At 45.7% G+C, this 12090-nt stretch overlaps 1 protein-coding gene across 1 annotated transcript in view; it reads left to right on the forward strand.

Moving 5' to 3' along the window:
* Positions 1 to 12090, forward strand: part of LOC122387208 (SH2B adapter protein 1-like) — a 367382-nt gene that overhangs the window by 72048 nt on the left and 283244 nt on the right. The window contains exon 3 of the mRNA XM_043377161.1: positions 4752 to 4853. Within this exon, the coding sequence (XP_043233096.1) occupies positions 4752 to 4853 (102 nt within the window). The remainder of the gene's footprint in view (positions 1 to 4751; positions 4854 to 12090) is intronic.

Consider the following 12090-nt stretch of genomic DNA (forward strand, 5'->3'; position numbering starts at 1 on the left):
AACTTTACTAAGGTTTTGCGATGTATATTTTATGGCCAATTTTTTATTTCCAACTCAATGGTGTTGGTTATAAGACCATCAGATACGGTTTAGGTCACTTTCTGGTGGGGGTCAGGTCAAGGTCAGGTCAAAAAAGGTCAAATTTCAAAGTTTTTATTTTTGCATAAAATGGGTATTGATTCGATGCAGCTCGTCACGGGGAGTCTAATGGTGGTCTTTTTTGCGCTACGAGGTCTAAGAATGGCTAAAAATTGAGTTTGAAAATTTGACGTCATCAATTTTGAACAGTTTTTTTCGGTATAACTTGGCCAAAAAAAGGAGGTATCGATCTCAAATTTGGTATGTAGATAGAAGGCGGTAGGGACTATCACATATATTCCGTTTTTTTCTGAAATTCAAAAAACTTTTTGGATTTTTCGGCTACTATATTCAAAAATCTATTTTTTATTTTGGGGGGTCAAAATCAAGAAATTTTAAAAATCCAAGATAGCAGTTTTGCAGGTCTTTAAATTCTACAACTATTAGGTATGTCTGAAACATTTTTTATGTATCTCTAAAGCTGTAGGCTTGACAGCTCTTCCCGCGAAACTTTTTTTTGTCGAAAATGGCAGAAATGACGTCACTCTGACGTCATTAGCGGCCAACCTATCATAGCCTTTGGATTTTTTTTTCACAATGTGCTGTGCAATAGCTATTCACGGGAGGGTACTGAAAGTTTGGTGACGATCGGCGCAGCGGTTCTGGAGATATATCGAAAAAAAACTAAAGGGGGGGGGGGGCAAAAAATGCCTTTCCCCCACCACCTGGAAGGTTAAGTGCCGCTATTTTGACTTGTTTACCCCTGTGACTTCATTTTTTACCTGACCTGAAAATGACCTCCGTAAAAATTGTAGACTTTGTCCGTCTGTATCCCATGCCATTTACCACTTGTTCCTATCTTGCTTCGTTCTCGAGATATCACGGGGAGCAGGTATCCGCCCCCCGTCGGTGTGAAGTTGGCGCGGAATGCGGATAACCGTTGGTGCGCGGGTTAAACCATGATATTTCGGACTAAAAGACTATCTCGCCACTCAAAGCAAAACTTCAGGCCGTCCGGAACCGAAAACCCATTGACGCGGCACGAATGCGTCGATGGCTACCAAAAGCTGCTGTCTGGCATATATAAAGCGAAAAATTGTGTCCACCTCTTACAACGCATTCTGATGTACGGTAATTAGAGCAGGGGCGCGGGAACTACTTTCAGAATGGGGGGGGGGGGGGGCACATCATAATAGAACTCAACCTAGGGTACCCCTAAACCTAGTTTTCTCGCCGGTTTTAGGCCACTTATTTTTCATGCCTTGGCTTTTTCATCAAAAAAGAAAATATTTGCAAAAGAGTGCGATATTCCGTCTTAAAGCTCTGGGGGCACCGCCCCCATGGTCCCAGAGCTGGGGGGGGGGGCAAACTGTCCCCACTGCCTCCCCCCCGCTTCCCACGCCTATGAATTAGAGGAAACAATGCGTTCAAAAAAACCGTAACAGTGATGCCAGTACCAACTTTGGTTGTGGGTGCCCAGAGCCCCTTGGGGGGGGGGGTGCCCAACTCAGCATTGGGGGACCCAAAGGTATACAAATCACCTTTGGCATTGACACCTATGGCACATATCCTTAACAATGGGATGTTTTCATCTTTAGGGCCACTTTCTTAAGGAGATATTTTGTCCGGTTTTCTTTTCCAAATGCTACATTCAATAGGTCGTTGGAAAGCTAAAAGTGTTAAGTTCCTCATAATAGGTGACATAAAGTACAAAGACAATGGTAAAATGGGCGGATGAGGAACATGATGAATACCTCAGGCTATAGTGTGTTTTCAAGCAAAAGGCTGGAGAGAAAGGGGTCAAAAATTGAGTTCTATCAAACTGGTATTTCAGTTTAAACCCTCGTTTTAAAGGTGGACTTATTCCTTTAATGTTTACAGCCCCTGAACATAACCATTGCAAAGGTCACTGGGGTCGGTTGAAACGGCCTGTGGCCCTTTTTCAACTGACCCTCAGAGAAGCGTTTCAATTGACCCCATCCGCTCCTGCCATCTCGCACGCGCCGTAAAGCACATGTCAAACGAGCTGGAGGGACGGCATCATGCTGAATGAGAGGCCAAATAAGGTGACATTCCGGAGCCAGGAGTTTTTCTTTCAGCACACATAAGTATATGAGATGTTTTCAGTGGGATGTTTTCATCTTTAGGGCCACTCTCTTAAGGAGATATTTTGTCCGGTTTTCTTTTCCAAATGCTACATTCAATAGGTCGTTGGAAAGCTAAAAGTGTTAACCTCATAATAGGTGACATAAAGTACAAAGACAATGGTAAAATGGGCGGATGAGGAACATGATGAATACTTTAAGGAATTGAATGCTGTAACTGAGCATGATTAAGATTATGGTGAAGTTAGATAAATATAGTAGTCTGATGCTCATGAGTAAGCTATATGAAATGTATATTTTAGAGAAGAGTTGTATAATATTTCGAGCACGGCTCGTCTTCAGATACATAGGCCGAATGATGAATATCTCAGGCTATAGTGTGTTTTCGAGCAAAAGGCTGGAGAGAAAGGGGTCAAAAATTGAGTTCTATCAAACTGGTATTTCAGTTTAAACCCTCGTTTTAAAGGTGGACTAATTCCTTCAATGTTTACAGCCCCTGAACATAACCATTGCAAAGGTCACTGGGGTCGGTTGAAACGGCCTTTTTCAACTGACCCTCAGAGAAGCGTTTCAATTGACCCCATCCGCTCCTGCCATCTCGCACGCGCCGTAAAGCACATGTCAAACGAGCTGGAGGGACGGCATCATGCTGAATGAGAGGCCAAATAAGGTGACATTCCGGAGCCAGGAGTTTTTTCTTTCAGCACACTTAACCCTATTCCTGGCGGGGGGGGCCTCAGGAGCCCCCCCTGAGGTTTTTTGGTTATTTCTCCCAAACGCGTTGAGCTAGGAAGCTCAAATTTTCTGACTTTTCCTAAAAGGCTTCTACGCAACATGTCTGAAAATTTTGAGTTGATCTGACCTCAGGTCAGGTCACCAGAGGCGGTTTGGTGACCCTACCTCAGAAAAGTTTGCAATCACGCCAGAGCTAGAGTTTTTGACCGATCAATTTCTTCTCTTCAGGCTTTAGTTAGGGTACCAGTATGTGCAATTTATATATCTCGGAATTTTGATTCAGTTTCGCGACCTCCCCATTATAAGTCAATGGGGGAAAAATCAACTCCCTGTTTTTACCACTAAAACGTGTCGGAATGGCCCCATATACCATACATGACTTCATATACGATCAACCTTCACTACCTTGAGGTCTGTTTTGCTGTTGGGCAGCTGTGAGGTCATGTGACGTCATCAAAGGTCACCAAAGGTTTTTGGCCAATAACTCCGTACAGGAACAAGATACAGACGCGTGGATGGTCTCATTGTGTTCAGCTCGTCAAGACGCATCGAATGATATACATGATGACCTCGAGGTCACGTGACCTGAGGTCAACCTTTGACCTTGACCTTTCGAGGTCAACATATATATATCATTCGATGCGGATTGACGAGAGGATCACGATGATGCCCTTAGTTTGTTCCTATCTTGACTAATTCGAAAGTTATTCGAGAAAAACTCTCTTCATATCTAGCGCCGCCATTTTGACTTTTTCGACCCCTGTGACGTCATCTTTGACCTGACCTGAAAATGACCTTTGTAAAAATTGTGAATCTTGTCCATGCGTATCCGATGCCGTTTACCGCTTGTCGCTATCTTGCTTCGTTCTCGAGATCTCAGGGGGGGGGGGCGAATCGGCCCCCCCCCCGCCAGTTTCTTGTCCCGGCGGAGCCCGCCAGGAATAGGGTTAAGTATATGAGATATCACAAAATATTCACACAAAAAAAACGATTTCTCCCAAACGCCCCTCAAAAACACAAAACCAAGTGCCAAATCAAAATTACCGTCCGTTCGCCGCCCAAACGCCGTTGACAAAGTAAGTGGTCAAACGCGCATACACAGTGGTGTCGGCAACGCCATCCGTTGCATACTGTTGAAATTAGAGCCATGTTTCATCTGACCCTGTGTTTCAACTGGCCCCGCTCTCCCCTACCTATACGAAACAGGAAGGTCGGATGTTGTTGAGTAAAGCCCAAGTCACAAATCTGACGCATTTGTAACACTTCACAACAATTATGTGACTATTAATTCGGTGTTTAAACTTTGAACCTCAATATTTGTATATATAATTATTTAAAATGGGGTTTGAATCAGCATTTAGGTAATTGCGTCTTCAAAATTATTATAAATTATTTATATCAAATTATTTATTGTTCGAGATAAGTCACGTGATGCTTCCAGTCTCCAGATTATGTGCTCAGGCAGCATCTTTTTCAACTTCAATTTTGAGCTTTTTGTGCCTTCTTTGGGGCCAAATGATGGGCGTTTTGAGACATACCATAAAACATTGAGCCTGCTAATGCCAAAATAAAATCATTTTTTTTTACGTTTTCAAACTAGGATGTCCTGGCTCAAACTTTGGCCACTTTACGTGTGAAGCTTATGGTGAAGGGAAAACTGGACGCCCGGCTGAAGGTCATTACTCGGGTAGCAAATCGTGTCCAGTGGGAGTCGAAAGTATCTCCAAATGTCGAAAGAAATGTGTCAGTATTATAAGAAACACCCTGTATGTTACTTGACGAATAAGTTTTTGAACGTAAACCTTGTGTCACGCTTACGATTGTTGTCCTCAGGCTGTGAGACCGAAGAGCGGCGTGTTCTGTTTCCTGATCACAGAAGCTCGCGAAACAACGGCGCTAGAGATGCCCGACCGCGAAAACACATTCGTACTGCGGGTGAGTGGACGCAGGGCAGGGCTGTGGAGTCCAGGGCTGCCGAGTCGATGGATTTTAGGTAACTTTGACACCGAGTTGAACTTCGGCTTCAAAAATTGACTCCGACTTCGACTCCAGCCCCGACTCCGGACGTTCTTCAGGAAGTCCATGTAATGAAATTAAATTGCATATCTGAGATCTTATCATCTTGGCTGAAGCGAACCTTTGGGCGTTCCAAGGCCTTGTAAGGTAGTACTTTTTAACCCGCGCATGACTGGGGTATTTTCCATAACGGGAGTGACTGAGGGGGGCTCTCCAGACTCCAGAGTCCCCCTCCTATCTCCGAAACTACTTGGCCGATCGTCAAAATTCAAACGGGGTCTGATAGCCCTGAATAAACCTGTCGAACGAAACCTATTTTCTTTGACCTCGAGGTCACCGATGACGTCACAGGTCGGGTCAAAGTAAAAATTATCGGCATTTTTGCTTGTTTACAATTTAGTTTCTGGCCGCCGGCTGACACATCCGATCAGGCTCATTTTGGCTTACGCACTCCTTGATATATGGCTTAGGCCTTAGATGCCCTGATGGTACCGAACTTTTACTTCGAAATTTTCAGGTCAAGGCTAGGTCATCCTAGGTCACAAAAATTGTATATCATGTACCGGTCAGGTGATGCATGTTTTATGGTCCATTTTACTCGTAGATTTCGACAATATGTAATGTCGTTTGTGTAATTTGATGTCATATTGAGCTGAATTTACCGGAGGTCAGCCTCAGGCCACTTTCAGGTCAGAAAAGATCAAATTGGATTTTTTTTCAACAAAAAAGGTGCCTATCAGATGCAGTTTAAGCTCAGGAACACGAAGGTGCCATTTATATTGCTGTACGATGTCAAAAACGTACTAAAAAATGGTTTTGAAAAATATATAATTGTAAAATTTTGACAATAATGCAAATAACTTGGCTATTTTTGAAGATATTGGGCTAAAACTGGGTAAAATAGTTAATCAGTGTGTGTTCTATCACACATATTCCGTTTGTTGCGAAAAATTAAAAAAAAAATATATTTATGCTATTGTAAAAACATATTTTTCCACATTTTCAAAATTTCGAAAATTCGAGATAGCAGTTTGATAGCTACGTGTATTTGTAGTCTACTGATGCAAAGAAATTGGATCTAGCTTTAAAACTAAGCTCTTGAGAGCGTTTGCCGTAATTCAACATTTTGCATCAAAATCGGCCGACATGACGTCACTCTGACGTCATTTTCGGCCAAAGTGTGGCAGCTAGAAAGTTAAGATTTTAACACAAGGTGTCAGATTATTACCGCTGAAGGTACAGTCCACAGCAGAAGTAATGTGTGGTTTCAGTCATGGGTATGTTCTGCTTCTGAAGCCTAGGAACGATTAGCCAGACTGCAACGAGACTTTAAATGTAGCTTACATGTATCTTCACCCTTGCAGCTACAACTTTATCTATTGACGTCTTCTTTTCAATCAGTCCGCATTTGAAAATCGTCGGTCAAAGCCATCCGTTGAGATTGGTAAAACCACACATTACTTTAGCGGTGGGCTGTACCACAAGTTTTATGTTGATCCGTCAAACGTTTTAGAAGATATTGCTGAAAAACGGGAGGGGGGTTCTGTAGAACCCCCCTCCAGTCATGCGCGGGTTTAATAGCATGCAGAAATAAAAACAGGTTTTGACGCAGCAGCCGTTTACAGTTTTTTTTTTCGATGGAAACGCCAGGGCTGGAAAAAGTGCTTCGGTGGTTGTCGTCCGAAGGAAAACGGGCTTATTTGGTTGTCAACTCAAGATGTCAAACCCGCGCCCCGCTGAGGGTCCTTGATTTCCACAGCTTGCTGGGGGGAGGCGGGGGGGGGGGGTCAACAACTCGCTCTTTTAAGTCTGATCCTAGGTCAAGTAGTGACAAGCAGTAAACGGCATTCGAAAGAACGTCCAAAATAAGGACGAAAATATGTCATTCATTTTTTAGTTCAAGTAAAAGGTCATAGGTCACCAGATGCCATTAAAGGGAGATTATGACCTTTTCCCACTTTATTGGAGTTGGGACCGTTTTTTAGTAGAAAATGTATAAATATAATGTAAATTCATTGCATTTTTCCGAAATCACAAAATTACCATGTTTTTTTAAGTTGAAGTAGCTCAAGCGCTCCGCGCTTGGTAGTGATGGGTGAGCAAGTACTTGCAGGTTTAAGTAAAATCGGTGAGATATTTGAAAATTTTATTTTAATTGATTGCTCCCTTTATGGTCAATTCGTGAATAAAAGGTTTTCTTATACATTTGTTTTTTCGACGTGTACGAATGCTTTTAATTATTAGGTACCGGACAATACATAATTTAGTTGCAGCATTTCTCATTTTAAATAAGGAACGAATGAGAACGAAGTCTTGCTCTTTATTTTTGGAAGAATTTGGTATAAGTTATTTCATTAGTCAGTATGTCAAAAAAAAAAAATCATATATTGATACAAATACATTACCTTTCTTAGAATACCAGTGAGTCGAAATACATGTGTACCGGATGACATAAATTTCGTAGCTGCGTTCCTTCTGATTTGAATGGCCACAGTACCTACACACGTTGGTTGTAGGGTACTATGCACCTACAACCAACGCCCTACACACGACACTGACAACCAAGCTAACAACATAAACAAACGATAACATAAACAAAAACCCAAGCGTCGCTGTTTGAAACAAAAGCGCCATACACTGCAACTTTTTTATAGAGAAGGACGACGCATTTCGGTGGGTGTTTCAAGTACTGCAACTTGCAAGTACTGCTTCTTTTTTGCAAAAATAAAAATCATTTTTCACATACGAAAATGTGCTAGGAAATTTTCATATTTTATAGAAACCACAGTAAAAATAGCATGGATGTCGAATAAATTTTATTTAAGAAAAAAGGAAGCTCATTATCTCCCTTTAAATGATTTTTTTTTCGAAACACCGGCACACAACTCGGGAACTATAGAGCTACGGCGCCGCGGAAAAGATTCGATAGCCTTTTTGACCCTTTCCGGGACTCTTCGACGGTGCCACTGGTCGACTTCCACTCACCTTTGAACAAAACGTGCTCAAGTTAGTGCATGCACTTAAGTCGTGCAGAAGCCACGGACCCAGGGGCGTCGTTTTGTATAGGTGGCGAGAAACGGGAGGGGGCAGATTCTGCCCCCCTCCCCCCAGTGGGGCGCGGGTTAAAATCTGAGAGATGAGGGTGACGGGCCTGGTACGATCTATCGTGGAATGCCCCAGTAGTCAAACAAAGGTCGTATATAAGTTGTATAGATAGAAACAAGCATTGATTTAGGCACGTGTCTGGCTATCGAATATAGTGGGCCTAGGGAGCGATTAAATTTCAGAATAGTTTCGTTAACATGAACATGAAAACGTAAGAGTGCGGATAGGGTGAGGCCGAGATGTTTATGGTCTTTAACGGTAGGAATAGATTGTGGTCCAAACGTTAGAACGGGGACATTTGCTTGTTTTTTTTAGAGAAAAAGTTTGTTGTCTGGTTCGTCGCATTGAATGAAATCGCCCAGTTTAGTCCGTAATCGTAAATGGCGTCAAGATCGTGTTGCAGTCCTGTCTGTATGTCGCGTAAATTGTGTCTTGGGGCGTAAGTGGAGAGTAAGGAACAGTCATCTGCATGAAAAAGCATTTCGTTTCTTGTCTTGTCGCAAAGTCCGTTTAAGTACATTATTGCAAGAAGTGGTCCTAGCACGGATCCCTGAGGATCTCCGGCGTCAAGCGTCAGTGTTGAGGAAGTCGAATTGTTTATGGTCACATTCTTTTTTTTGTCTGTTACATAAGAATTTAACCACGTCAGTAGGTTCCCTTTGAGTCCAAAGTCTTTCTCGCATTTTGCTAAAAGTCCTGCATGCCATATTTTCTCGAAATATCTGCTTATGTCTAAGTAAATTGTCGTTAAGTCTTGTCCTTTGTCGAGAGAATGATACAGTCTGTCTGTTAAGTACATTAGTTATAAGCATCTCGTGAGAACAGTAGAACTGAGCCTTTAAGTGTTTCCCCTTTTTTCTAGATATAAGGAAGGTGAAATTCGTTGATTGGCGACAGCACCTGATGTTAGTACACATGTCTAGTGAGATCCCATATAGTTATTTTACGAATATGGTTGAGATGTGTCTCAGTTTTTTTTTTTCGTTTGTCAAATGACACGTGCCAGACCTGCGGCCGGGCCTGGGTTGCATGGCCGCCCATCGGCTTGGTGGTGGTGGACGGCTTGCCGTCGGCGCCTGACGGTGTAGTGGGCGCGCCGGTGGGACCCGGCCTACCTCGGCCGAGTAGCCCTCTTGCTCGTCCGGCGGCGGCGGCTCAGGCTCGGCGCAGGACAGTCCCACGATAGGTTTAGTCAGAGATAATGTTGTTGCTGAACTAGCAGTTAAGTTTCGCCTTGTACAGTCGTGTACAGGTTGATGGTCCCCTACTCTTTATCCACCGGGTTCCTATGGCTCAGCATTGGCAGCAGCCGCCTGGTACCGGTAGGCTGTGCCGCATGACCCGAGAGTGAAGCGGCACAGTCTACCCACGCCGTTTGACATCGGCTCGGGTCGCCGGGTGGAGCGCTTTGTAGACCAGCTGTTGCGTCAGAGCAGCGCGGGGGGGAGGGGCTCGTCTCGGTGGTTGGCGTGGGCTGGCGAGTGGTGTGGGGCGTGTTGGTGGACCATGGGGGCTGGGCGGGTGTGTGTGGTCACTTGCTGCATTGCACATTTTGCGTCGCGTAACAATTGCATTCCTATTTTTGCTAGGCACAATGCACGGAAGACCCAGCGAATATAATTTACTTTACTTGTGCATTGTGCAAAACGTGATTTGGCACGGTATCGAGGCAACCATAGGTCTTGTGCCTATGCATGATATTTAGGCAATACGTTTATGAAAACGGTAGATTGATGCTGGATGTCAATTCGTATTGCTAAATGTCGGCACGTATTAAATGAATGAATGAATGAATGAATGAATCAATCAATCAAACAATCAATAGACATGTATAAAACGGTTTAAATGGCTCGCAACCACTAATAGCAATCACACCATCCTAACTCGGAAAAGCAGCCGGAGCCCTGATGAGGCTCGAACCGGGACTCCACGCTGTAAATTTTGCCAATGATCCATCATCATTCCACCAAGCTAGAGTAACCCGCACCCGAACCCACAAAAACATTAATTGACTTTGCCGCCGACCTCCCGGCCCCGCCGCCCGCCCGGCCAGACTTTGCCCCGGCCATAGCCACCATCCGGAGTAGCTCAGCGTAGGAGTGCTAGACTGTCAAACTGACCCGTAGTGAGGGGCCCGGTTCGAAACGCTTCGGATGCGGGATGTTTATTTCTCGGTGGGAGGCTTTACGTTTAGTCCACTTTTCAGAAAGATCATTTGGTGACTGACCTGTTTTCTTTCTTTGCTGCAATTCATGAGGAGACCGTATGCACCCTTACCTGTCCTCCGCACCCCACTTGGGAGATGGGTGGTTGCCACCCCCCATGGGTTTGTGAATATCTCTAAAACGAATTTTTGGAGGGGGATACGATCGGGTCTATGCGACAAGTGACCACACACGCCCAGCCCCAGGTCCGCTCACTCCCTACCCATATCACCCCCTCCCCACACCACACTCCAGCCCGCCTCATCCACCGAGCCGAGCCATAACGAGCCTCAGCGCCCCGGGGCGCGACCTGTCAGCGAACCGGCGGGGACGCGGGCCGGCGCGCGGCTGCGTGCGCCGCGGGGGCAGGGGCGCGTCCAGGCGTCGGGGACATCGAGGCGGCGCGAGCTGGCGCCGCCACGGCGACACTGGACCAGACCTGATAATTGGACACCTCAACATTCAGTCGTTGAAGCCCAAACTGCCGGATCTGCGAGACGACATTCATAGAGGAGTTCACGGATTTGATATATTGTCACTGTTATTATATAACAGTGTTCGCTGACAGGTCGCGCCCCGGGGCGCTGAGGCTCGTTATGGCTCGGCTCGGTGGATGAGGCGGGCTGGAGTGTGGTTTGGGGAGGGGGTGATACGGGTAGGGAGTGAGCGGACCTGGGGCTGGGCGTGTGTGGTCACTTGTCGCATAGACCCGATCGTATCCCCCCTCCAAAAATTTGTTTTAGAGATATTCACAAACCCATGGGGGGGGGGGCAACCACCCATCTCCCTAGTAGGGTGCGGAAGGACAGGTAAGGGTGCATACGGTCTCCTCATGCATTGCAGCAAAGAAAGAAAACAGGTCAGTCACCAAATGATCTTTCTGAGAAGTGGACTAAACGTTGCCTCCCACCGAGAAATAAACATCCAGCATCCGAAGCGTTTCGAACCGGGCCCCTCGCTACCGGTCAGTTTGACAGTCGAGCACTCCTACGCTGAGCTACACCGGATGGTGCCAAATCACGTTTTGCACAATGCACAAGTAAAGTAAATTATATTCGCTGGGTCTTCCGTGCATTGTGCCTAGCAAAAACAGGAATGCAATTGTTACGCGACGCAAAATGTGCAATGCAGCAAGTGACCACACACACCCGCCCAGCCCCCATGGTCCACCAACACGCCCCACACCACTCGCCAGCCCACGCCAACCACCGAGACGAGCCCCTCCCCCCCGCGCTGCTCTGACGCAACAGCTGGTCTACAAAGCGCTCCACCCGGCGACCCGAGCCGATGTCAAACGGCGTGGGTAGACTGTGCCGCTTCACTCTCGGGTCATGCGGCACAGCCTACCGGTACCAGGCGGCTGCTGCCAATGCTGAGCCATAGGAACCCGGTGGATAAAGAGTAGGGGACCATCAACCTGTACACGACTGTACCTGCTGGCGACCCGGGTCAGTTCGCCCCCCAAATGGTCGCGAGTTCACTCTGGACAATAGCTGTTTATGCAAGTTGTGTAGCCAATCGGGATCGACACGAGCGACACAAACGCTCACTCGCACATGTACGCACACACGCACACGCACATATACACTTACGCACGCTTGCATATACACACAGTATCTGTCACGTCTCTCTGGAGCGGCGCGGGCCCTCCCTCTTGATCAGTCAGCTGTATTTGACAACTATAGTGTTTAGTTCCCCCTTTCTGTTTAGAAGTACTCGGTACCTTTCATACTACTTAGCAAAATAGACACAATAACAATTATGTCCATGAACTGCCGAGGGCTTGGCGACACAAAAAAGCGAAGGGACGTGATGCACTGCATTAGAAGTAAGCGTTTCAATATAGT

This window comes from Amphibalanus amphitrite, unplaced genomic scaffold, assembly GCF_019059575.1.
Source record: "Amphibalanus amphitrite isolate SeventyFive unplaced genomic scaffold, NRLGWU_Aamphi_draft 000277F_arrow, whole genome shotgun sequence".
NCBI classification, from domain to species: domain Eukaryota; kingdom Metazoa; phylum Arthropoda; class Thecostraca; order Balanomorpha; family Balanidae; genus Amphibalanus; species Amphibalanus amphitrite.